The sequence below is a fragment of the Drosophila simulans genome, chromosome 2R (genome assembly GCF_016746395.2).
Source record: "Drosophila simulans strain w501 chromosome 2R, Prin_Dsim_3.1, whole genome shotgun sequence".
Classification (NCBI taxonomy): Eukaryota; Metazoa; Arthropoda; class Insecta; order Diptera; family Drosophilidae; genus Drosophila; species Drosophila simulans.
The window spans coordinates 16,607,100-16,634,790 of NC_052521.2; the positions used below are offsets into that span (position 1 = coordinate 16,607,100).

The 27,691-nt window shown below is 39.9% G+C and overlaps 1 protein-coding gene and 3 non-coding genes across 17 annotated transcripts; 3 read left to right on the forward strand and 1 right to left on the reverse strand.

Annotated features, from left to right (window-relative positions):
* Nucleotides 1–347: 347 nt before the first annotated feature.
* Nucleotides 348–27,690, reverse strand: LOC6735254 (protein hu-li tai shao). 14 transcript variants are annotated; one of them, XM_039292042.1, is made up of 14 exons: nucleotides 27,561–27,690; nucleotides 26,336–26,539; nucleotides 21,558–21,606; nucleotides 13,974–14,085; nucleotides 13,404–13,887; nucleotides 12,630–13,329; nucleotides 12,445–12,568; nucleotides 11,326–11,436; nucleotides 10,966–11,260; nucleotides 10,817–10,897; nucleotides 10,682–10,753; nucleotides 8,871–8,939; nucleotides 1,999–2,066; nucleotides 348–1,788 (listed from the first exon to the last, which is right to left on the reverse strand). In XM_039292042.1, the coding sequence occupies exons 4-14, from the start codon at nucleotides 14,067–14,069 to the stop codon at nucleotides 1,681–1,683; spliced, it is 2,208 nt and encodes a 735-aa protein (XP_039147976.1). In that variant the 5' UTR covers nucleotides 14,070–14,085; nucleotides 21,558–21,606; nucleotides 26,336–26,539; nucleotides 27,561–27,690; the 3' UTR covers nucleotides 348–1,680. The 14 variants fall into 14 exon arrangements, 12 of the variants coding, with proteins under 12 accessions (XP_039147976.1, XP_016028587.1, XP_016028598.1 ...); XM_016181556.2 differs by having other exon boundaries at nucleotides 348–1,794; XR_005543651.2 differs by lacking the exon at nucleotides 8,871–8,939 and adding an exon at nucleotides 9,459–9,488 and having other exon boundaries at nucleotides 1,712–1,788.
* On the forward strand, nucleotides 17,379–17,460 carry Trnas-cga. Its single transcript has one exon. It is a non-coding gene; the product is annotated as a tRNA-Ser (tRNA).
* Nucleotides 17,770–17,842, forward strand: Trnav-aac. The gene has a single exon. It is a non-coding gene; the product is annotated as a tRNA-Val (tRNA).
* On the forward strand, nucleotides 18,206–18,278 carry Trnav-aac. The gene has a single exon. It is a non-coding gene; the product is annotated as a tRNA-Val (tRNA).
* Nucleotide 27,691: the final 1 nt, after the last annotated feature.

A 27,691-nucleotide genomic window follows, 5' to 3' on the forward strand; every position in this document is an offset into this window, starting at 1 on the left:
TACTTTTGAATTTTGTACAATTTTCAAGTTTTTATTTATTACGTGTTTACTTCTTCGTGTGTGTCGTGTTTTTTCTTGTGTATAATACGAATTTAAATATATATTTATATGCATTTTCTTACACTCTAAACAAATTTTATGAATAAACTTTCGGCTTCTCGTTTGCTTTTTTCAAAAGTTCTTTATTATTTGCACAGAGTGAGAATATTGACAAATTTCTAATGTTAATCTAAGGACAAAATTATACAGACTTTTTCGCTTTATGGCGCAAAAAAGTTGCTAGAAATAAGCTTCTGTCGTTGCGCAAATAATCAGTTTAATTATATATTATATTTTGCCGTTTTTTGTTTGTTTGTCTAAGGCTCAGCAATGCAAGTATTATGTTGTAAAGAGAGTGTTTTTAATGTGAGTGGGGTGGGTTTGGGTGGTGAAAAGCAGAAACATTCGATTTATCTGGCATTAATTATCGGTGTTTTTGTTTTATGTCAGTTTTGTCATTTGAAATGTAAATGCGTTTAAGTTGTGCCTTAAAGTTTTACATGCTATGGCAGTCGTATATTAGTTAATTGCAGTACTCGTTATTCATCGATTTGAATATAAATGGGAAAGCGATTACAAATCAAGCACATCTACTTACAAAAGAAATGCTGAAATTTGATTCTTGGAGATAATTTTTGGAAAATTCCAACCATTCTCAGTGATTTTGTTGTTTCTGCTTTCCTCCGAGTAATCGCATGTTTCAATGCGGGTGTGGTGTATTTTTGAATTTTCGTTTTCTTCATAATTTATTGGTTTTATAAATATATATATGTATATGTATGTATAAACAGTTTTACGTACATAAAAATATATAATTATTTATATAAAAAACTAATACAATTGCTGCATGTATACAATAATTATTTATTCGTTTGTGTGCAAATTGTGGCTGCCCGGAATTTAAAAACAAAACAAAAGAACACAAAAACATAAAACGCGCTTTCACAAAACACACACATGCCTAGAATATCAAATTGTAGTTGTTGTCATCGAATTTATTGCATTTCTAAAAAAATATTGCATTTAAGTATTATGCATGTACCACGCTTGTACGTATGTGTCTAAAAAAACAAAAGTTTGCCTTTGTTTCAAACAAATCTTTGTTTGTCGTTAGAGTTGCCTGGGAATTTTTGTACCCTTTTCATCTGTTCATTTGCTTTACCATGTCATCATGTAAGGTGTGTTGCGTAGTTATTTTATAAGCTAATACATCTAGAAGATTTATGCAAGTTACTTGTTTAGGACAAAGCGGTGTGTCGGATATTGCGTGTACACTTGCAAACCTCCTCGTTTATCATACAAATTGTTCTGTGAATTGCATTTCTGTGTGTGTGTGGAGGAGGGGAGGGGGTGTGTTGCCGTGGATATCGTATAAATTAAAAATTAGAATTATATTATAATAGATATAAGCTGTGAATGCGAATTGGGGAAGGGGATTGCCCCTCAGATGCATATCGATCGATTTTAGCTGCTCATCCGTCGCTTGTTTAGGCCTCTCTCTCTTTTATATAATGCTTCTCTTGCTGATCTGGCTAAAGTATCCATTTTCTCGTGGTATCATTGTCGTTATTTTCCTCGGTTCCCGCTGATGGTGGGAGGTGGTCAAGATTGCTACTCCTACTGATCCCGCTGATGGTCAGCTTAGGCCTCGGTCTTCTTCTTCTCCTTCTTCTTTTTCAAAAACGATGGTGTGCGCAGACCCTTCTTCTTCTTCTTGTCTTTCTTGGGGGATCCGTCCGTGGAGACATCCTGGAACCGTAATAGAAATTTGCAGTGAGAATATCGGTTGCGCTTCGGTTAGTAAATCAAATGAGGTTAGCTTAATGCATGATATTGTGTAAAACTGGTTGTCTTACGATTAGCAAGTCTAATCGTTTACCACCCAGCTTACTGCTTGTGAGTTCGAGTTGGAGAAGTGATCACAGATCTTGGTTCGCAGATCAGATCGGAAGTACTTACCTCTTTACTGCTCTGCGAGAAGGTGCTCAAGTGTGCCTCCGAATGATCGCCATTTTGTACGTTTTCACCTGTTGCAAAAGGGTCGAAAAAGTCGTTAGTAATTTTTATAGCAGTGTCATTTGACATGGTTCTCCTACAAATGTAACTCAGTGGACGCACACAAAATATTCGATATTAATTTCGTAATTACTTTCACCATATGAGACACGCACGAAGAATAAGCTAACTAAAACATGTACGTGTATTTAATGTTTTGATTGGTGAGGGCGTATAAGTACATAGATGGAGTTTAGGATTTGATATTTAAACACAGGGACATGCAGCAGGATAAGCAATATATGTTAAAAAGCAAGCAACCATGCAGAACAAAACACAAACATAAATAATAAATGAAATTATGTTACCTGGGCGCTGATTAAAGTTAACTGATTGAAATGAATGTTTCGTGAGTATGAACACTTAACCTAAAACTTTCACTTTTCTAATGAAAACTATATTTATTATATTTTAATCATAAAAATATGAAACGAAAATCAAGATTTGACAAAAATTAAACTTAACAATTTCACAGATGTTTAAATGGTTGGCTCAGATTCAGTTTCAACTTTGCATTTTCATATTGTGCTTAAGTTACAGTCTTAACATTTAAATTAAGAGAACAAAGGAGTAAAAAATGCATTAGTTCGATTTTAAGATTTCCAAATTATCATCATTAAACTTAATCTAGTTGCTTTTTACAATCATTTCACTGTTGTCGATTTTTAAACATCACAACAAAAGCGAAGATGTAAATTTTGCATCAAAATCATAATTTGTATCTACGAGCTGACCATTCCATCGGCCAGCTGCGAGAACCGCGCCCGGCACTCGTGAATGATGGCCTTGTTGTGCAGCATGTGGGCTGTGACCACGCTGTTCAGCAGACGCTCCAGTTCCTTCTCCAGACTGCTGAGTATATCATTCAACGGCTCACCATCCGCTGGCAGTTGGGGAGAGGCATGATCCTGTTTGGTCGACATATCCGCCATTCCCACGGCCACATAGCTATAGGTGTGGCACAGCTCTGGTGCCGAGTTGCTGCGATGAACCATGGATGATGAAGAAGCCGGTGCCGGCGGATGCATAGTTGCGGAAGAAGGCGTAGCGAGTGGTGCCCGCGATGTAGTCTGCTGCTCCAGCAACTCTGCCTGTCGCTGCTTAAATGCAAGTTGCTGCGAAATGTAGTGGATCTCCTCGTCGATTACTCTCTCCAACTTGGCGCGAAACTCCTGCTCATGGGTCTGGACCGTTTGGACGCACTCGGCATTGCGCAGCGATACATTGATAAGAATTTCGATGGTTGCTGGTGATTGTGTGGCCGTCGGCGTGGGTGAGCTGCTCAAAGTCAACTTGACGTGCTTGCCCTGTGTGTAGGCCTCGGCCTCTTGAATGGACGAATCATTGCTGGTGGTGGCCAGACGCGGACGCCTGCCGGCGGAATCGCCAATACCACTGTCGCCTGCGCAGTGAAAACTTTCCTCCTGCTCGGCTTCTGGCCGCTCCCGATCCGTTTGACCCCTGTCATTGGCATCTGTATCCTTGGGCAGAGCATGATTACTGGGTAGAAAGGTGTAGCTGCGGTACAGACCGCTGTCCTGCTCCCGACTGCGCGGCATATTAATGGCTAGGCCGCTCATCAGAGAGTCCAGCTCATCGAGGCTGTCGTCTACACCACTGCTGGTGGTGGCGCTGTAGACCCGCTGCTTTCGCTTCGGAGGCGTAACCTCCAACTGAATGTGCTTCTCAGAGATAAAGGATTGCGATTTCGATTGGCACTGCGTTGGGTGCGTTGATGTCACCACATTGAGCAGCTTGCGGTTATCCAAGCTCAATGTAGTGAGATCTATGAAGGACACAACCTTCTCGCGCTGCTCGGCCACCCGTTGCCAAATGGATCGATGTTCCGGATGCAGGAGAATGGTTGGTGACGTAATAAGCGGACAATTGAACCCGAAATGCGAGATGGTCCGATACGGAGTTGATGAAAAGCCCAAAATAGAATGATTCCTCTCTTCCGGCAATGATACAGATGCCAAGGCATTGCGTACGGGGGTGCTACTAATAACGCTGGACTCATTGGCCATGAATCCGGCTCCACTTTCGTTGTGATGAATACTCATATTGCCATCGTGAACTGGCGGATAGTTGTGCTTGCTGACGGGCTCGACCTTGTGTATAACATAAACCTTCTGCATTAATGGAGCCATTTTCAGGCAGGCATACATGTATTGGCCAGGCGAATAAAGGAACTCATACTTTTGAGCCAGTTGAGAGATAAGTGCTAGAATCGATATATATCAAATGGCGGGTGTTGTGGATACAGAAAGTAATGTAAGTATGATTCCAGCACCTGCACCTCCAAAAACGGCCACGACCAACATAGTTTACACACTGGACGCAAAACAATTGACGTGAAACACTGGATGACATATTCTAATACATTAGGATGTAATATTTACTACTAATACTTAATCTTAAACAAAGATCTTCAAAGTCTTATGATTAATATACACCCATAATGTTCGATTTTTTTTAAACCCATAATTTTAAACTTAACACAAATTTGATGAATACAAAACCAATAAATCAGACATATTTAATACAAAAGAAGAAAGAATTAAGTTTTCAATGTTACAAAGTTAAAAATATGAAAAATAGTACAAAAATGGTAATGACAAGCAATGTTAAAATTATAAACGAATATAAAATGTTCAAAAAAAAGTGTTCAAAGTTAGTTTCTTAATATTTTTTCATAAATTCTTCATCAACTTCTGGTTTCACTGGGACATGGCCTCTTCACCACCTTCATCAATTAACCCATTTTCAAAAAGTCCCCCAAGATCTGATAGTTCCTCTGAAGTTTCTTGCTTTATGGGCTCCACCTCTCGCACAAACATCTCCAGACCACGCACAATGCAAACCGTGTCCAGCGTCACCACATCCTCATCTTCACAATGATGATTCTCTTCGGATTCCGCACCACCACATATGCGAATGTTTTCCATTGCCGCTTTTGAAGTCGACGGTTGGTCGTCGGTATTATCAATATCAGACTTATCAATATCCGCCTGCATGAAACAAATGCTGTCCTTAACGCCATTGTCTGCGCTCTTCCTCTGTTTTTCCACTTCTTCGACGTGGTCATCTTCTGTTGTACCCACATCTGATCCCCCTGCTAAGCGTGCGAGTTCTAACGATGAACCGTCTTCATCGAGTTGGCTACAGATATCTGGTATTTCCAAACCTTGAATTGGTTCGGGCATAAATTCCATGACTCCAAGATTCTCTTCTGCTTCGTCCCTGCTTGTCTGCGAAGATTCTCTCTCTTCTCGCGTGGTATCGTTTGCGCTGTAGTACACAGAACTGTTAGTCGCATTCCTATTATGCTGAGTTGCAGGAGATGACTCTTCCTGACCTTCCTCCAACTGAAAGGTACTCGTTGAAATGCTATCCGAATTAGCAGGATCTTCTTCATCGTCCACATTGAACGTGCTACTGGAAACAGTTCGGTGCAGGGATTCATTAGATGAGCTCTTCTCGCGATTATGGGCTTTATTTCTATTACGCATTGGTGGAAGGATAACCAAGGGTCTACGACGTTTGGCGAATGGCGATGGGGGATTGCCCCGAACGGTGTACAAAGCCCGAGCAGCAGTAGACGATTTTTCACTGTTTTGACCACGTGGAGACGTTGGCAAGGCAACCCATAGGCGTGCTCCGCTATCCCGCTGGCCACACTGAAAAGTATAAACTGTGGATGGGCTTGATTTGGATCTAGGAGAAGTAACGATGTTGCTTTTGTGTTTTCTAATCGAGCCGGCTGCAACGCGTGGTCTGCTGGCATTGCGAATGTTCTCCTGAATAAAGTTGCGCTTTCTGGTTGGACTTCTCCTGCACACAAATGTTGTAGACGAGATGACTCGACCTATGGGCGTGTCTTTATTAATGTATCCCTGTTCTCCCGCTCCGTTTTTCTTTTGATCGTCCTCCTCACTTTGCTGATCCTCGGACCAGGATCGCGACATTCGGGGTGTTGGTCGGGTAACTAGATGAGTGTGCGCCATTGAGCTGCAAGGTGCACTGATATTATGAGCGGACAGGGATGAACCACTGGGAGTCAAAGTGGTGTCATGCTGTATATTCTTCGATATCGGCGTCCTTAGGTTCGTGTATACATGCGTTTGTGTGCGAAATATCTCTTCGCTGACCAAGTCTTGCAGCTTCTTCGGCGTCATCTTGTTGCGAATACTATGGTCAATCTTTCCAAATATAGGCTCCGACTCGTCAAGTCTTTCTTTCTCGATCCGATGCAGGACCTCGCGTTCCAGCGGTGTGAAAAACTTGTTATCTGTCTCTAAGGAGCTAACTTCTTCTGACTCTCGGATCTCAGTCTCAACCGAACGATCATTTTCATCTGTATCTTTCAGGGGAGTGGTATTGTGGTCCATTGACATGAGGACGGTAACTTGCATTGTTTCGCCAAGATCCTTTTGGAACTCAGCCTCCACGTGATGTTCATTTTCATCTATGTCTTTCTCGTCGACAAGATCCTTCTCCTTATCCGACGGTTCCTCTGGCTCCGTTGAAATGGGAGTAAGAGGTTTTTCGTCGTCACGCTTTTCCTCCTGTATCAAAGTATCATTCACTCCATCAACTTCTTCGATGCTTGAATTTATGGCCAAATTGTAAAGTGGTTCCTGTACAGACACAGTGTCATCGACAGCAGGAATGCTCTCGAAACTTCTCGACCGAAAGAGATTACCAACTTCGGCTAGTGAACTATTGGAAGAGGCTGGTGATGTTTCAGTGTGAATTGCTTGTAGTTTTTTGGTACTTTCCACCAGCTTTTCTAGATTTTCGCCGGCTAATGTAAGACTATCCTCAACCATCTGCAACATTTTCGGTAACTCATCACTTGGCTCAGTCATTGTTTCATCATTGACTCTTTCTTCAATCTCGCCTATATCCTGGTCGAAGCAATCATAAGCACTAAGAGTCGCGACTTCCTGGATATTTTCATCAATGTGCATCTGTTCTTTGGATTCAAAGTACTCGACATGATCTTGCCAAAGCTCCTGGAACTCAGACTTTCGACGCTGGCGCTCTTCGCGGGTCATCAATTGGCGGTCGACCTGATTGTCACCAGTCGAATAATGTTGATTAAACTCCAATGTAATGCAATGCTCGGCGAGCGGCGGTTGGGAAAAGTCATCTGCATTACTCGCTATCATATGGTCCTGGGGCTCCAGCCAACGCCCAAAACTCCACACTTCTGTTATGTCCACTTGCTCTGCACAGTAAATTCTTTGAGGAGGAGAACTTGTGGCACTCGCTCCAGCACTCGAGGTTGCCTGTTCCACAATCAGTCCCAAAAGGCTACTTTCACTGTTAATCGGACGTGGAGTATAATTTATGTTTGTCGATTCTTCCGAGAAGTTAAACTTTTCGATTTGACTAAGGAAATTATTGGCGGAAGAGGATGGAGAACACTTCTGTGTCTGTGTGTACGCATTACGTTGGACGCTCGGAGGTTCAGGCAACTTTTTCATTTCCCCAAGATGATCGCATAACTCAGGTAAAGTCGCCAATTGGCGGCGTTGCAAGGGAGTGCTCCCTGTACTTGTCTGCTCCTCCGCACAACTACTAGTAGCCGTGCCACTGCCAATCCTTTGCAGCTCGGGCTTAAGGCGCAATAGTTTGTCGAAACACGTCTGGCACAACTGTTCATAGCGAGGTGTGGCGAAGATCTCCTCGTAACTGATCCCTCGTTGCATCGATCGATAGCCTAAGGCATTATGGTCTCGCTCTTTGGGCACATGCTTATGCTCAGTGCGTGGTTGCTGGCGTGGTGAATTGAATCCAAAATGGGAACCCGTGCGATACGGCTGTGGATACATAATATTCACATTTTGCAATGGTCTGCGCGATGCGGTGGAGGAGCCCGTGGCGCTGGTTATTGTACATGTGCTGGCGGTGGTAGCATTTGAGTTCCCAGCTCCTCCGCGATAGCAATTGGCCAGGTAGCCCAACTGCTCGCTATGTAGAGCCCGCAACAAAGCGGAGCACACCTCCGGTTGGACGCACTGGCCCACAGAGGCCGCTGTAGCATAGACATAGGTATACAGACGCTCCGGTGATGGATGGAGATCCATGCCCTTGGTTGCAAACAGATCACGTCGGCACTTGCTTTTATTGTGTGCGTTCCGCTCATATATTTGGTTCTCCATGTAGTCTCCATACTCATTATTCTTACTATCATCTAGTTAAAGCGACATAAGATCCAGGTGTGAGAGGTGAAAAAACCGAAAAATTGTAAGTATCTGTGACAATCTACAAAAAGTTCGGAGCCAGCATCTTAGGTAAGTGCGGCTCTCGAAATACATACATAATGCCAATACGTACTGGATTACAGATCCATAAATCTGAAAAACATGTGCCATTTATGATTGACCTATATGACCTATTAAGAATATCTCGAGGTTGGGAGGTTGGGCTTTTGAATTAAAACAACGAGTTTCCTGTGCAAAAGAGCTGAAGATGTATCGTTTCTCCCAAAACCAAATGTAATGAACTTAGAAAACAGCAATTAATTATTTCAATGATAAATATCAACCTAAAACTATAGCTAGTGTTTAGTTGTGGTGCATCAATAGTTTGCCATGGGCTTGTGGATTATATAGGGGTTATATTGAGTATACACCATTAACAACGAACTGCGAGAGGGGCTAGTGGATTATATGGGGTATTATAATGTTTCAACGAGATTATATACAATGGGCGTTTAGCCTGAGTACATTGAAGGGTGTATCTTTCAAATGGGTCTTGTTCGTTACCTCGGCCAGTTGGCGGCTTGCGATTTGTGGCTGTGTGAGAGCGTTCGCCGTTTATAAAACTAAGTGTGGCTAAAATAGTATTGAGAAATAAAATTATAAAATCATATTCAGCGACAGACGATCGCACGTAAATTGCTAAACAATTGTGAGACAGACGTAATATCTGGTGCCTTAAACTAGAAATACGTAGTGTTGCATGAGTTTTAGAGTTTAGTATCGATCAAGCATGCCTTAAACTTATGGTATACGGATTAGTTGTTGACTAATGTACGAGATGGCTGCTGGGCAACTAAAGAAGCAATCAACAGAAAACAGCTGCAGTTTAAAACAAAAAAATATGGAAAATTGCGGTTAACACGGAGAAAACCCAACAAAACAGCAAGCTGCAATTTAATTTCTTGGCTAACAACGCATATTGTGATTCAGCTAAGAGCATTCAGCAAAAGTTAACATGTCATGTTGAATGTGGTTTAGTGTGCAGGTGGCTTATGTTTTTGTTATGCTGAACATTTTTTCTATAAACTATTTTCTTGATTTTTTTTTTTTTTTTTTTTTGACTACACACTAAACCTTTGGGGCTGCACTCACCTCCAACTCAAAAGGGTTTTTCTTTTTAAACTGCATATTATTAAGTTATTTTTTTATTGTGTGTTATAGAGCGCAGCAGCCGCAGAAGTAGTAGTAGAAAAGGTAGTATGTAGTAGTAGTGGTAGTGTAGTAGTAGAATTTTTGTGTTCTGTTGAGAGCTTCGGTTGCTTCTTGTTGTTGGTTGCTGGTCTTTCGTTTTGTTATAAATTTTTGGTTTATTTTATTTTTAGCCTACACACACTTCGCTTTCATATCAATACTAACTAGTGTTCTTAATTCACATTTTTCCTGTTCAATTTGCCAATTTATTTGGTTTTGTTCTTTTTTCCTATGTAAAATAATAGAAAGGTCAAATTTTGATATACAAATGGCCAAATTCGGAAAATTAAACGACAATTTTTTAAAAGAAAGGAACAACTAAAACTGCAGCTTTTCTACTATAATAAGTTTCTTTTTGTTGTAACAGTTGGAATTGATGTGCTGTCGTATTGTTGAACGTTGAAATTATAAATCATTTTATGCACGCTGTACAACAGTTGGTTCCTTGGAAGTATTGTGTAAATGTGAATTGTATTGCACAGTAATTAACTAATTAAACACAACTAATTAAAAGCTTAAAATTGAATTTCTAACAAAAACAGCAAATAATTTTGGGGATTTTATAGAAAGGAAGTTGTGATAGTATCAATTGCTACAAGAATTTTTTTGTTGACTTTATTAAGTAATTTAAAAGTGTTGGTTTCAATTGAAATGTGTGTAGTTTTGGGCGTTTGTGTGTGTTTGGTAAATTTATAATGCGAAAATACAGCAAAAAAAAAACGAAAAGAGGGAAATGGCATAAAAATGTTAATAAATGTTAGGAATCAAATAAAATAATAATAATAAACTAGGGAAATAATACTACAAGGGAATTATTATTATTTAAAAACTACGCAAAATACTTTTAAAATATAGCAGCATGTTAAGGACCTAAATAATTAATAAATTCTTAAACAAATAGTTAACAAAAACCAAGTAAAACAAAAGAAATAAAAATGAGATAAACAAAATAACAGAACATAAAAAGTAGAACTATAAAATTTCGATCACATAATGACTTGAAAGACATAACTCTTGGACAAGTGTACTTGAAATGTTTTATAGTGTGCATGATTTAAGTCATTTTAATCATATATATAAAACAAACAGGTAGATCACATATTTCAGTACAAATGTGGACTTACCATCGCTCAGTACGACTTCCGCCTGCCTTGGCACTGGCGCTTGTTGTGTTTGGATCTCAATGACCTGGTGCTCTAGAATATCCACATAATATTAGTTTCAAGTAAATGAGGATTATATGTAAATAGTCAACATACCGGTCTCGGGTTCGCTTTGTGGGTATTTCTTTGTCCCCGCCTGCAGGACCGCTTCGGATTCCGAAAAGTCTGTGTCGGTATCTGCGAAAGTTGTTAAATGCATTATAAGTAACTATTTGGTTACTGGTTTCGAATGATTGCTAACTTACATTCGCCATGAACCGATTTCTTTTTGCGCTCCACCGTGCGTTTGTATTCATTGAGTTCATCGTCTGTGACGTTGTCGAATGGGTTCTTAGCATACGGAGCCTTGTAGACAGTGGCATTGTGCTGGAAGCCACGCTGGATGATTCCCTTGGAGGCGGCACCCATCATGACGACATGGTCGCCGGCCTGCGAGACCGTTGCATCCTTGAGTCGGCTCGCCTCGTCCCATGTCACGCCCTCCAGAATATGCGACTGTGGTCCGGCTGAAATCTTATCTGCCCGGCGGTTGTCCTTAATCTGTTTGAAAAAGCTTCCAGTTGTCAACAAAGTTCATTGGGATTAAGAATATACTGAATACTGACTAGTTGCTGGACACGCTTAAATTCCCTTGGATTGGTTCCTGCAGGCACAAACTGGAGTGGATCTTCTATCCTCACTGGCGTTGAGTGGGTGGGGGAACCCTCAGCCACCCACTGTCATATTTTGTTTTATATTGTAAATTATTTGTTGTGTGTTGAGGGTGGGGTGGGGATCAATGCAAATAGAAAAGAAAGAGAAAGAAATTTGATTTTAATGTGGAGTGAATACTAAGATTCATATCAATATGGGAAGATCTTAATTATAAACACACATTCCCATTCAACTGTTCGATAGATTTTTACACACGTGTGATCTTATGTGAATTCTTGTACACCAGTCTTAAAATTAATGTTACATCGTAGGCACTCCAGTGCAAGTGTTGAAATGTTTATTTTTAACATATATAAGAATTTATTCCTAGATATCAAAATGTTCAATGATCAAATAAACATAAATTAACTAAAATAACAAGCATAAATGATTTTGTGCCTTGAATAACAAAGAGAATAAAAGAAAGATACCATAAAACATGCAAAGAAAATTTTGATGAATGAAAAATAATGCGGTTAAATATGAAATCATTGATTCGGTAAATAAAAAATGTTTTATTTGTTACATAGTGATTAGTATTCATAGCAAATTTCTTTCTCTTTCTTTGCATTGTTTTAGCGCTATGGTCTTGTTTTTGAGGCAGCGAAATCCCTAAATGAGGCACAAAATCATCTATGCAAATTTTTTATTTCTTGTTTATTTTATTTATTTGATTAATGCACATTACACAATATTTGTTTGCTTGCTGGCAAAGCACGTAAAATAATTTTGGTTTAGCACGAGTTTTAATTCTATTTCCAAAGTATATAAATATATAGAATTTGTATATTGATTACTTTCATTTACTTAAAGTCTAAAAATTTTATGCGTGAATATAGTTGCAGCTTAGTGGCAAAGTTGAAACTAAAACTGAGTGCTAACGAAATGGAAATCATATATGGGGGTAGCAAGTGGAATGTCTGTAAAGAGTTGAAGGATTCGGTGTCCAACAATTTCAACTATTTTCCCTCAATCTCCTTAAGGTTGGTGGTTTTGGTTTGCTTCATATCTTCGAAAGTAATGATTTCTACCTTTGTAATCTTCTTGGGATCCGGAGTGCCTGTCTCCAGAACCTCGACCTTTTGGTAAACGTTTGGCGAGTTGAGCCACCGACTGCGGTCGCCGCCCTTGCGAATATCTCCCTTCTTCCAGATCCTAATGGTAAAGAGATTTTATTAGGGAATCGTTTAGGTACAATTTAAGTGCATTTGCTTACCCTTGACGGAAGAGTTCCTCCTCCTCAAGAAGATAGCCCAGTGATGAAACAGCTGGCGGTAGCTCGACGTCGTTCTTAGGCTTGGGAGGATCCGATTTGATCAGTGGATGGCGGTAGATATAGCCAGTGCGATAGCCAGCATTGTCCAGCATGCGCATCAAGGCCTCAAATTCAGCACCACCCACACGCCACTTGGGCGGACTGCCCACCTTGGGTACTGCTTCGGCTGCATCCTTTTCAGCATCTTCGCCAGTGGCGACGGCGGCAAACTTCTTCTCCAGATCCTCCGGTGGTCGGCGCGACTGCTCGTAAATGGCCTTGCGCGACTCCTCTGGAATCAGCACCAAGTTATCCAAGCCGACGGGCAACAGCTTCAGTTGCGTCTCACACGCCTGCACAATGTGACAGGCGGCGAAGAAGGCTTCCTCGATGGTCTCTCCGCAGCACAAAGCACCGTGATTAGTTAACAGAATCACCTTGGAGTTGGGACCAAGACTGCGGACCAATCGATTGCGCTCCTCCTCGTCGAACAGACCAGTATAAGCGTGAGTGGTGATCTCGCCCAGCACACAGGCATCCTTGGTCAAGGGCAACAGACCCGTCTTCAGGGAGGAAATAGCCACGACTGGACTGCAGCCGATATAGATGGCGCATCGAATGTCTGGACGGGCAGCATGTACCACCGAATGGAGGACAAAGTCTGCAAGGGAGTTAAAAACAGATTAAATATATATCTGATATATTCAAGCATAGATTCAATTGTCAGCCACTTACGACTTTTGTTGCCGCCAAAGTTGGTGGTGCCCTGCTCCACAATCTGTCCTTGCATGTCCACCTTGTTCAGCGCTGAGGCAGTGATCTCGTGGTAAAGCAGGCCATATGGGTTAACCAGGAAGTACTCCTGATCGACCTTGAGTCGGGCCGTGATCTGTGCCCCCAGACCCTGGGTCCAGCCGTACAGATCGAGCAGACGGAATGTGGCGGCCAGCTTGCACCGGAGTATCTTCTCGCCCTTGGCATAGCCCATGGACTCGACGCCGCGTATATCGTTGATGGGCACCATGCAGTTGCTGCTCTTGAAGACGCTGCCCACCCTGGACACTGGAACGCCCACAATGTCCGACAGCTGCTGCAGGATGCCACTAGCGCCAGCACCTCCATCGCGCGCCGAGTCCACGATACGCTCCAGCTCCTCGCGGAACAGTTTCGAGCCCATTATAGCCTCGACTCGCTTGCGACGCTCCATTTCGCGCATATCCTGGAGGAGGAGAAAGTAAAGTGGTGGTGGTGAGTGTTTGATGGAGGGGTTGTTATCCAGTTGGGACTTCGACGGCCTGCACTTACCTGTTCAATATCCGCGGGACGTGCTTTGCTATTGTCATCATCTTCGCCGGCAGTGGGATCTATGCCATTCTGTGGCGGTTGCTCAACTTCAGTCATGATTTCAGTTAAAATGCTGCAATTAAACAATTTTTTCCCAAATTTAGTATAAGTTCTTCTTCAACTTGACGCTCAGCTGGAAAATTTTCGACTGACCTTAAAAACTGCAGGGCAGTAGCACCAAAAAGGGGGTGGCAAAAAAGAGAGAGTGGAAAACGAAGAGAGTGCAATGCAACCACCCAAAAGAGAGAGATATAGAATGACTCTCAGAGAGCGGAAAACTGACAGGTTTCCCTGTGAATGTCAAAAAGTATTTTTGGGGAAAGCAGAGAAAGTGGCGGGGCGACAGAATGGACTGCCGCATATTTCCACTTTAGTTAATTTCTAATTTTGGCCAAAATAAGTTCTAGATTTTAGGGGGAAAACTCTGGGGAAAACGCATATGTACATCCGTATTTTTTCCCATATCCACGTGCTGAAGCAGCGGCAGCAAAAACGGAATCGGTGAAAACTATTTTTAGATCCATTTGGCTTTTCGGGAAACCCAAAAGTAATGCCACGAAAATCCAAACGAAAAGAAGGAACTACTATCTCGATCACGAAACGAAAGAGCGAGAAACCAAAATAAACAAACCAACTTGTGTGTTGCTCTTTAAATCTTTAGGCGTGGTGCGTACAAATACCACGAATTGTAACCTTCAAATTGTTGTAACATTCCCCATGCGAATAAATGCTAGAGATAAATAAATAATGTCAACACTAAGATAACAAATCGAACAACAATTTCTTGCCTCAGCCAAAAAATGCAACCCGAACCAACTAAAAACGAACCGACTTCATTCGATTCCTACACGATGACACACTTGCAGCAACAATAAACCATAATTAATGTACATTATTGCTGACCCGATTTTTTACAATTACACCCACTAGCAATTTTTTAGTTCTACGCGTAATTAAAGGCATAAAATGTGCCAATTTGGAGAGGAAATTGCCAGAGGCAATGGAATGAAAAAACGAAAAATTCTGGAAAAGAAAAACTACACACAGCCAAAATTCTATTATATTTGCTTTAAATCAAAACATCTTGGTTGTAACATTTTTATTTTAAGCACTGCTGTTCAGCATAAATAAAATAATAAAGAAATAATACTATTCTTTACTTTTTTTTTCTATTCAAGGTATAACCCCATTCCTGGGCGGCACTTCTTTGTAGTCAGCTTATTAGCTTAGGGAAAAAAAACCTGCTCACAAAAGGAGGCAGTCACAATGCAAATGCATTGCAAAAGCGCATTGCCAAAGGCTTTATTCGCTGCTGACTTTGCCGTTTTGCTAATTATGACATATTGGCAGGGAGGCAGGCAACGCGTGCCGCATATTTTAGTTCGCTCCTAACAACAATATCGTGATGTTAGGGTAATTGAACTTTGCTGCCAAACAGAACCCCATCGCAATGTGCGTGGGTGGCGGTAGAAGTTTTTGGTTTTGCCTGAAATAAAACCAAATAATGCTGAATAAACGCTTTTTAAGTGTCCACACAAAAAATAAAAATAAAAAAGAAATTGAAAAAAAAACGAGATGCAGACGAGTCAGGCAGTTTTGTGTGCGTCGGCGTTGAATAAACTTAACGAGCCAAAGAGTTGAGTTTTCCCGCGTGGGCTGATTCAGACTCCTCCGATTGGAGTTGCTTGTTGCGTAGGTGGCAAAAGGTTGATTAAAGTCAGGAGAAGAAGAGTTCCTACGGCAATTTGATTTCTCGCGCGTTGCATTAGACTTCTAAAGATCTCAATATTAAAATACCCTTCTTAATCCAGTATTAAACATTGTAAAACGATTGACGTTGCACTGCAGTTTAAGGCAACAGAAAAAATGTTGAATAGCCCAAAAAATTCGCAACTGGTTACCGAATATAGTCAAAAGTGTCAATAGACAATTTGAAATTGTATCTAAACCTGCATAACACTTGGTTTATTGAACCTTAGCAATGTCAGACGACTTCTCCAAATCACTCTTGATATTTTTTTCTCTCTCCGCGACCTTTTTATGCGGAAGACATTAATTAAATTTAGGAGCAGCTAATGCCACAGCGACGCCATCCTCGTCGCCACCGGCGCGTCAGCGTCAGACAATTGTTGTTGACATTATGCAATTACATCACACTTGTTTGCTGCGGGACACACCCATGTCTTTCATTGGTTAAAGTGTGCCGGCTCCGAAACCGGCAAACAAAAAACATACATATATGTAAATACACGTTTTTTGTCGAGAATGTTAGGAAGGCAAGGCCGATAACACAGGTCTAAACACCACATTCTGACCAAGATAACATAAATAAAAGTTAAACAAGATAAACTCCAACCAAATAACTAAATACTAAGTAAATTATCTTTTACCTGAATTGTTTAAACTATGAATATAAATAATATGTCACGGTCTTGCCCTAAAGTTTAAACCGAAACACATTTTGCACTTCAATTTGCACAGCTCAATCCAATTGACCCAGAGAGCCAAACACCCTCAATATTCATATGGTTTTCACACATATGCTGGCGTTAATTAAATTTCCCAAGTATTCAATTATCGCGCAACGGAAGAGATCTTACGTAATCTTCCACTCAATCGAGCGCAGACCAGACAGCTGTCCCATCGCCTCAAGTGCGAGATGTAAGAACGGCAAGCAGGCGGGCAATAAGGTCGCTCGCAAATGAGTTCATTCAGTTTTAATAATGCAACAAGTCACTCAGTCAGTCAGTGGAGCATATGGCCAGATTCAATAATGATGATGATCATGTGGAAAGATTTTTTAAGCTACAAAAAAAAAAAAACTAGACCACTCCCATATGGCGGCGATAACAATAAATATAAGAAAAGTTACTGAAACGGAGAGTAGTAAAGAGTGACAAGTGTAAATAACTATAATTTGTAGTCAGTCACTTCGCTTTTAGAAGAAAACTAAAAACTGTACACTCAAATCAGCGAAATGGTTTAAAGCAAACCTAGATTCTAAATCTCTGGACGTTTACTGCTCATTTTACAAATATATAATAACAGGCGCGACTGTCATATTTTATATTGTTCTGACCTCTGGAGTGTTTTTAAAAATTCCTAAATAATGTAAATCTATGATATTGTTGTATAAAATTGACGATGTGGATCACTAGGACGACGCGCACACCGTGAAAATATATACGTGTTCATCTGCGAAACATTGTAAATAAGAACTCGCACAGTTAGCAAGTCCCACAGTAGAAGGTTTCGCACCAGACCATCCCCAGAATTTCAAACTAACGCACTACGAATGAGTAAGAGGGCTGTGACCTGCTCCGATACCAGTTGGTATATTTCACTTTGGACGCGCTCGCTTCACAAGCAGTCGTGGCCGAGTGGTTAAGGCGTCTGACTCGAAATCAGATTCCCTCTGGGAGCGTAGGTTCGAATCCTACCGGCTGCGATAGAAGTTTATATTTTTACTTTTGTGAAACTAGAAATTTTGCAAAAAGATTTTACTTTTGTGGAACTAGTAAATGGTTGCAAAAAGAAACACTGCAGTACTGTAATTAATTTAAATTTTTTAAATTTTCAATGTGTAAAGCAAAATAAACGGAACGCACACATGTGCGATATAAATGATTGGCATATTATACAGTGCACTTTCATATATTTTAAATTCTTTGATTTGTTTATGTTGTATTAATATTTTGATATATTTTTTGTTTGCCACACTAAAAGTGTTCGGTCTTCGGTTGCCCGACTTGCAGCTGTTTCCGTGGTGTAGCGGTTATCACATCTGCCTAACACGCAGAAGGCCCCCGGTTCGATCCCGGGCGGAAACATGTGATACTTTTTTTTATGCTTTTTGTTTATTAAAAATAAATGTTCACCCTTTTTTTTAATAAAATCACAAATAACAAAGGTATGGAGTAGAAGAATATTTCTATGAAATTCACATTTAAGATTTAAAAAGGAAACATTTAGTTTTTAAAACTCCGTTCGTAAGAAACATGAACAAATTAAAGTATAAATTCATAGGCCGTCAACTATAGTGTGAGCTGTGAAAGCATGTTATTAAACGAGTTTGCTAACTATAATCGAATAAAATGAAAGAAAATGATTCGTTAGTTTCCGTTCGTTCCACATTGGACCTATGAATGAAATGTAGTATTCTCGCTTTTGCTACTGTTTGTACAACTACTACTGTTTCCGTGGTGTAGCGGTTATCACATCTGCCTAACACGCAGAAGGCCCCCGGTTCGATCCCGGGCGGAAACATGTTGACTTTTTTTTCCCTAAGCAAGAAAATATTTTTATTTTTCTCGTGCCACCGAAGCTTCAACTTTTAAATGTAATTATAACCTTTTAAATATAGATAAGCTAAATGACACGCTTTCTTCCATTCATGGGCATATCTGCGACCTGTCATCACCGAAATGTCTTAATCGTGGTTCTGCCGCTTTATCTCTTCTCACATTTAGGCATTCTGCCGTCCGTGCGTGGAATTTCTTAATAAGGTGGTAGCAGATCTTCTAGCCGGGGGGATTTTCTCTTCACATGCCCCTCGCTAATTTTGTTTGTTTTGCTAACAAAGCTGCCGGTTTGTCTGTTCCGTACCCGTACGTTCTTCTTTTCTCCGCTGTTCTCTCGGCAATTTAGTTTATTTTTTACTTTACTTTAGTTCTCAGAGTCCAGAGATCCACTACTGAACGTCTACCGAAAGTCGCGTGCGAGTCGCGTGTCTTGAATTACAAAATCCGCACATAAATCTCATCGAAACTGGCGCCAACGCCCATTGTGTATGAACAAAAAAAAGACTTGAGAAAAGTGCATAAATAAGACAATTGCTGCTTCTGGTGGAAGGAAAACAAAAGTTAAATGACAACAACAAGTGGTCAAGTTGAACGAAAGGAAAATGAATTGTTTGCTTTGCTTTCGGGCTTCTGCTTTTTATCTGCCCTTGATGTACGAAAAAACCCCTTTATGTAGAGTCCAAGCAAATGTATTTCTTTCGGTGCTTTCGTGTCTTTGACTCACTTGGCCAAAGGCCAGAAAAAAGCTTGCCCAATTTTCGTCTTTTTGATTCACATAAATTTAGTTTGTAAAATTGCCAAATAAACTTGAAATCTGCACAGTTGTTGTGGTTGTTTGACGTGCATGGTGGATAATTAATTAATATTGCTTAGTGAATGTTAAAATATGAATGACAAAGCTCTTGGCACCGAAAATATTAATTTAGATTTACTTTTGTCAAATATAAGTATAGCATTATTTTAAGTTGCCTGTTATTGTACTTCCTCATCAAACAAGTTAAGTCCTTAAAACAATCTTGTTTGTAAAGTATGACATCATCCAGGACATTGACGCACCCAAAACCTTCACCCTCTTACCCCATCACAGCTCAAATAAAACTTCATCCCCCTTGGAATATGACGTCACTTCCTGTCATTAACTCAAAACGAAACGCAAACATAAACAGCCGAGGCACAAGCACCACCACCTCCCACCCACAGTGCGCCCACTCCAAGGATATTTTTACGAGCCGCGTGGAAGCATTCCCGGCCGGCAAATCGTATTGGTGGCGCCACCATTCCGGCATTTTGTGGCGCCGCCAACCATCCAAATTGCATGGCAACACGACGGTAATGAAAATGCCGGCCACAAAAAGGAAAAGCCGAACAAAAAAAAAGGAATCAACACTGTAAGGACAATAAGGAAAGCCCAATAAAAACTTGGGCGTGTCGCGGGACAGGTATTTCCACAAGGAATCGCGCCTCATTTCACTTGTCCCCGGCATTGAGGTGGATGATTGGTGGCTGAACTCTGGTGACCCCGACACGCGATCGCAGCCCGCTGCGTGTTTACGGTTAGTTTGAGTGGCCCGGATAATCGATGGAAAGCCCAACGATACACACATGTCCTTAGCGACAGTAACTTAATCTTGATACGAACCCATATTTGCAACATTAAATGGAGTTTTAATTGCACTGCCACGTACAGACTACAACATCCGGTTCGTTTGGCAATTATTGAAGGGTTGAATACTATCGACAGGACCCTTAAGTGATGATTATTATGATTATGATTAAGGCGATTTTAAGTTTTCAGCCATATAAACAATATTAAAACGGGAACATAAGATTTATTACTGCTTTAAAACTTGAGAAACTATCTTAGAAATTTTCAAAGATAGAAATGATTTACAACCGCATTCAACACTCATCTACAATTGGGAATCCCCATTGAATTTTTAATTAAAACCAAGCTGAGCTTCATTATCTCCCACTTCTTTAGCGGTATATTTATCTTATTGGCTTTTTGCGGTGATCGTAAAACGAAACTAATAGGAAACTTTTTACACCAAATGCCAAAATGAAAAAAGAAATGAAAACCGAAGTTGGTCTTCGGTTTGGTTCAATGACCCATTTATGAAAGTGCTAGATGAAGGCAAAACAATCCAATCTTCGTTGCTGTCTTTCTGTTTATTGCTCCCTTTATTTGCTGAAAGCCAGTGTACCATGCCCGAAGGGTAAATCAGAATTTATACATCGTACATAGATATGATATATATATAGCAATATATACACATATAACATTACGCACATACTCAAATGGTCGTAAATGAAACAGTCGGTATAAAAAGCGCCAAGCAGACTCAACGCTTAAGTGGCTTTTAATTCAATTTCAAGCGAAGCAGAAAGAGAGCATAAAGAATGTATGATGTACCAGTACCAAAAAGTCCAGTAAAACAAAGGTCATCCTTAATTGAATTAGAGGTGAAGTTATGCGTGGCATGTAAAGAGATCTGGAAGCACTGATGCCAATTCAGCGTGTTTTTCTCTGAAATCTGACAGAAAAAATTAGACTGTTACTGCATAAAATGCAATTTTTCTGCTTTTTATGTGAAATGATTGCTCTGTTTCTACTTGCTGCCCGTTAAAAAAAGTTTTTTTTTAGAAAAAAAAATCTACCTAAATGCGTATCTATATCACTGTGTCATATAATCAGTTATAACTTTTTCAAACAGCTTATCGCACAAAAAGTTGAGAAACCTCGCCCCCATGACATCACCTTTAGTTGTTGATTATTAAATTATGAATACTAAATCTATGCTAAAAGAGGGAAACATCTCCGCTTGAGTGCCGTACAAATCGTTTATTTCTCTTTGACGGTCACGGCCTCGATTAGTTCTCAATTAGTTTGGCAAACAATACAAAACAGAAAAAAAAAAACAAATAACGAAAATTAGAATAAAAACCCGGAATATAATTAAATATCGCTCAAGTGTGGCGTAAGCGAAAAGTTCAAAGTTGAGTGAGGTGTGGTTTCCTCTGCTCTCTGAAATTAACTCAAACCTCCCTCAGCAAACAGCAAGAGTCAATAAAAACGAACGAGAGCCTCAATCACAATGATTGCAAAAACCAAAAGCAAATATGTACCGGCAGATAAAATATAAAATAAGTCAAGAGAGGGAGGTCTCGAGTTTGTTTGCTCCGTTCTGTTATTATTTGCTTGCTTAGCACTTGACTCATGGGCGTGCACAAGACTAAAACTCACCTTAAAATTGAATTTGTTGCGTGGTTATAATACTTTTATATTGATGTCCCTGCAAGGAAGCATGAAAAACGATTTGAAATTAGTAAAAGTATTCAAAGTTCAACAGAGTACGATATTAATGTAACTTTTGTTTTGTTAGCTTAAACACTCCATCCCAATAAGAAAACGTTAAGTTAACAGAATCAAAAGCAATATTTTATAACAACTTGTGCAAAATTCTATACTGTCAACTTCCTGGTATTTGGGCTTCATAAAAAAGTAACTACTTAATTGGCTTTCCATGACAAAGTACATATTCTATATAACGAATTCCCCGAGCAGAGAGCATTTTCCCTTTTCTCGGCCGATTTTCTCGTCTTTCATAGCAAACAGAGAGTTTATTGAGATGCTGTGTCTGCTGTTCGGCGGTCAGCGCCTCTTTTCGATGATGTCATGTGAATATTTTTAGTTTGCGCACGTTAAAATATTTTCGTACTACTCGTTATTTTATATTGCGCTTTGCCCAGACACACATACACACACGCAGATAGTAAACAATACAATCATATGAGACGACTCTCCCAGCAAACAAAATAAAATAATTGAATTATAGGTAGGCAGAAAGCATAACTGGAATTCTTCGCCAGAGGAAAATCACTACATGGAAAAGCGAGAAAAATTTACATACAAATTACTGACTGCATTACGAGCTGATAAGCATATGGGTATGGCCGAATAACAATTCAATTTGATTTAATAACACCTTTCCTCGATGCGCTCAGGTGATCTTGCACATTTCAATTGGCCAATAAATGCTCTTTAAATGTTTATGCGTGAAAGCCCAGACACGAATGAAAAAGCATTGCTAATGCAGTTTAGGCGCTTCTGGTGTTGATTTACAAACTCGGAGGATATTAACGATTATGTAAGCCGCCTCTTTCGTGCGCTACACAATCGCTTTTTTTCAACCTCCCCCTTTTTTTTGTAATATTTCCTTTTTTTTTTTGCATTATGAATTCATTTATGCGGCAACACGTTTGCGCTTATTGTTGCTCCAGCTCAGCTCATTGTTATATGCCGATGATAATGATGATGGTCTTTTTATAGAGCTTTATTGTGTTGCCCTCGTGTTTGGCAATGCTTCAGTGCAGAGATTGTGCTCGAAAAACCAGATTTTTGTATCGACATTTGAGCCCGGTACTAAAGTGGGTTAGCCAGGGCATTTAAAAAGAGGAAAATCATCTGACTGGCTATTTAGAATTAAAAGTTGACGGAAGAGCAGCAATGAGCAATTGCAGTGCTATTTATTGTATTATGTCCAGCCACTTGTCACGTTTGTACAGACACAAATGTAAATTACACTTAATTCCATAGTATTTACATTAATTACAACAAATTGTGGTAATTTTAAGATACAGGAAAAAAAACACAACATAAGAACTGGTTCCCATTTCCCACGCCCACACAACCGGAGAGAACGAAATTAGCCTAAATTCCGATTTAAATTTAGTTCAGTCGGATCAGACCACCATAATAACAGGCTTTCAATCACTTTCGGTCGACAGAGAGGGGTATATATGCAATGAAAGAGAGGAGAGAAGATACGATTCAATTGAAGTTCAAGCGCAGCGCAGAAGAAATGTTGAAGAAGGCAAGAAATGCAGACACACAGCTCCATCATCATCATCTTCCCATCTTAACAGAAATTGTCTACATTTTTCTCCGCTTCGCTCCCCAACTTTTCTATATAATTATCCACATTGTTTTGCTTTCCTTCTGCGGGTCGCCAGCTTTTAAAGCTGAAATAACAAAAGCAAACAGTGACAAACACAGTTGACTGCACTTCAAGGCAGATCTTTATCTTTTACAAATGATGTGGATTTAAATATTTTTCAAAGAGTTCAAAAAGCTTTGAAAAATGCTGGATAACTTTTATGTTTGGTTTAACTATTTTAACTTTACTTAATATCAATGAAATCTATTCCAAAACTGAAATATATTTAATACTAAAGACTAACCTCAAAGAGGTGCCCGATGCGGCCGTGCTGCTTCTGCAACTGTACATTTGTTATTGCTTGTCGCTGTGCATGCCGCTGTCTCTGTCTATCTCTTTAGCTGGGTTTCATTGCCTGGTTTATTGTTGTTCTTGCTGTTTTATTGATGAGCTGCAGTTGTTTAGCCAGCAGCAACATCTCTCTTTTTTTTAATCTTGCTTATGTGTCTCTGTTTTGAAGCTTGGCACGTACGCCTCTTTTATTTATTTATATGTGAGGGTTTTCAGGCTGCCTATCTCCCCTTCCTTCTCCCGTCTCACTCTGTTGCATCTTCACGTCAATTGGCTTTGGGGCAGAAACAGAGTAGAATTTATTTTTCAGTTTTTAGGGAGCCATACATTTTGAGCATTCGCTCTTGGACAAATTTGTTTTTCGTCTTAGCCAGAGTTGCCAGACTCGCAGAGGAACTCCACTGCAGCCACATTAATCAAAATTATTCAGCTTAATCCTAACCATTTTCAAATCAATTAATCACAAGTGATGTGACGTCAGTGGGAATTTCGATAAGCACACGCTTGAGTAAACAATTTTCAGTTCCCAAATCAAAAGTCATTAGGACTGGTTGGCCCCATCAAATGCATTTGCATTGACGGACACGCCTCAATAAAGGTTAGAAAGTTGGTCTTCTCGTCTACTTGAAGTGCATTTCTTATCGTTTTTTTTGTTTTTGTTTTATTTGTTATTGTTTCGGGGGCTCACAATTTCGAATTTCCGTCTCATTTCCATTCCATAACATTTTTTGTTGGCGAGTTTCCTCAACAATTGTTTACAGTTTTAACTATGCACTTCCTCCCGTGAGAATGAAATGCACACAAAGAAAAAAAGAGCAAGCCAATTCGATTTTATTTTGGCTGATCCGGTTGACTAAGAAAACATTTAGAATTTTCCAACCCGCTAAGATTTCGTACTTTATGTTGTTTAGGTTATATCATATTTATTTTTTTCCTGTGTAGATACTTTTATGTGTCACTTTTTTTAGCGGAAGCAACTGTTTTTGTATTAATTTTGTTGTCTTTTTACACTGAGTCTGCTTCCACCTTTTCAGTATTCGTAGTGCCAATGGAATTCAATACAAATAACGCCACAACGATTTTCGAAAATTCTCTAAATGCAACTTGCGGTGTGCAAAAAACCTCAATTGAAACCCTCAACCAACGAGTCACGTCTAATTTGCGAATTGAAAACGGACAACAGAGCAAGAGGAACAAGTGAAAAGCTTGATAAGGGGTGATAAAGGGGGAGGTAGCATAAGCAATGAATTATAAAGCCCACAGTCCATGCATTTGTATGAGTAAATTCGAATTAGCAACAAAAGCCAGCAAACAAAAAGAGCAAATTTTTATTTTTTTTTTTTTTACCTTTTTTATAAGCAATGTGTGCGAAATGACGTCATGTATCGCACAATATGTAGCTAAGGCAAATGGAATGCTCGATTTTGATAGGATGAGTATATAGAACAGGAAGTAAGGTAATAGAAATCGAAGAAAGTTGTAAATAGGTAGGTAGATAGTTAGCAAAGGAGAAAGTCCTTATAACTTAAATTGGTAATGTTGTTGGCTTGTTGTAATGTGTATATGTAGGTACTTATATCGAAACAGCAATCTAACAAGAAAACGTAACCAGCGAGAAGGTTCTGATAAGATTGCGGGAGAGCACACATTCAATTCAACACCTATGACTTGCACCATTCAAAATACATAAGAAGTCTATGTATGAAACAAAGTTGGATAGGAAACATTGCTAATTTAAATTGTATTAAATTCTATAAGCGTAATGTTTCATTTCAGCATAACGTATTGATTTGGATTAAATAATAATGAAAGAAAAAGGTTATCAATCCCTATTTGTTCAAGATTACAATAAATTACGGAAAATTTAAGATGGGGCCTGAATTGAAACAACAAATTTTAAAATCGAACTGACTGAGTGGCAAGAACTCACATCGGCAACTATAAAGTCTCTTGCAGGCATTGGGTAGCACTGACAATTGGCATAAACAAGTTTACAATATTTACAAATCTGTTTATCACTTGTTGCTGCTTTTCACTATTTACTTTGCTGAAAGGCGAGAGACCAAGGAGGAAAAGTGGGTCACGAAACTTGCCCACAGATGCGCGCCAGCAGGCGGATTTATTGCCCAAGTGCATTAGACACACGGCTAGAGATTTGCAAGTGGCATTCGCAACAAATTGCCAAATAAAAGATGAATAAAATCAGAGGAAAATGTATTTTTTTTATAATCTGACAAGCGCATAGAAAGTCGGAGGTAGAAAGAAGCATGAATCATAAGGAAAGGAAAAGCACACGCACACACAATCACACCCACCCGAAAAAAGAGAAAGAGAGAAGAAAAGTGGCTAGAACATGAAGCTCAAACAGTGGCGTCTGAATGGGGGTCAATGTGGTGTTACACCTTAAACATTTGCTCATATTTTCGGATTAATTTAAATATCATATGTTCTTTATCTAAAATGTGCATACATGACCCCTGAATAATAATCTGTAGTTCCGCCACTGTCTATAAAGCATAACAACAAAATAGACACACTCTCACACGCCGTGTTGCGTGAGCTTGACCAAACCCAAAAAACAAAAACAACACTTATTAGAGAAGCACAAAAGATGGCGTCACCGGCCGAATTGCCGCTCATAGTCATAACGGTTAAAACGAATGCAGGGCACGAGGGGACATTCACTATTTAACGGGATTATAACACATTATCCGGTAGATGCAAGAATACTCACCGGTACTTTTAGTATTCTTTTAAATTCGTTGATCCTCCAGTGGCCGCTAACACAGGCACAGGTCACAAATACAACGGTCACACTCACTGTATGTGTTAGAGGAGAAACGCACGCGTTTTTTATAAATGTATTCTCGCTCTCGCACCTCGGTTTTTGGTTTTCAGCCGCTAATTCGTACAAACACACATACGCCACAGAGGGAGACTATCGGTAAAAGGGGAGGGAGAGGGTAGAAAATATTTTAATAGATTTAACTTTTTATTGCCTTGAATGCAATATGTTTAATATAAATAATTTTGTTTTCTTTTCGGCTTCTTGCACTACACCAAATAACTGTTAATATTTTTTTGCAAAATGGCCGCTGCTAACAGCACTTAGCACTTTTAATTCTTTGAATTAAATTTTAGTTGCACCGCAGCAAATAAATATTTCAAGTTGAATTGCCTACGAGAACTTAATCCAAAATCGTACGGACACGTCCGACGGGCAGAGCACGAATGAAGCGCAAAAGAGAACTGCGCACGGACAGTGGCAAAGAAGCCGAGAGAGAGGGCGGGCAGTGTTAGGCAACGTCAAGTGGAGATGTTGAAAACAACTAAACTGAAGTAACTTCCAGACAAACTGGCTTCCAAACGGGGTTAACTAAATTTGGTAAACAATCGAAAAACATTAGTTTGCCTTGCAAATCACTCAAATTGCGCAAAAGTGTTCAAGAGAATACGAGAAGAGAGCGAAGGAAAGTGGGAGAGAGAAAGAGAGTTCTTCATCCTGCAACGCCCAAATATACACGCTTGTGTGTGTGCGAGAGAGTGTGTGGGGAGGAACGAATATTTGGAGCAAAGCGCAGGGGAAAATAGCGGTGCAAGTCCTTTTTGCCACCTTAACCACAAACAAAAAACGCCTTTTTTGGCGCTCTCTTCGCACTTTTAGGTATTCTTCGCACAAAAACTATGTCAATTAAGCCGCACACGTCGATTATGTCATATTATTTATACGAATACACTTTCACACACAAGCGCCGCGCCATATACACACATTCGTGTCCGTGCGTGTGTGTGTATGAACGGCGTCGCATTCTCGTCACCGGCAATGCCGTGAAAAAATCGATGGTCAATTTGCTGTACGGGTGTATTCGCCTCTATTTTCTCGTTTCATTTAATAAAGTCTATCACTAATTTTAGAAGCCCACTAATTGGTCAATGGGTTCGATAAAACCACTGCTTACAATTTGTAAATGCTGAACTTCACGAAATTTCGCCCGCGTGATGTGTTTCGTTTTCGATATTTCGTACTACGATTTTGTTAGGGATGGACAAACCTGAGGCAATGTCAATGTGTCGATATTTGTTTCAAATC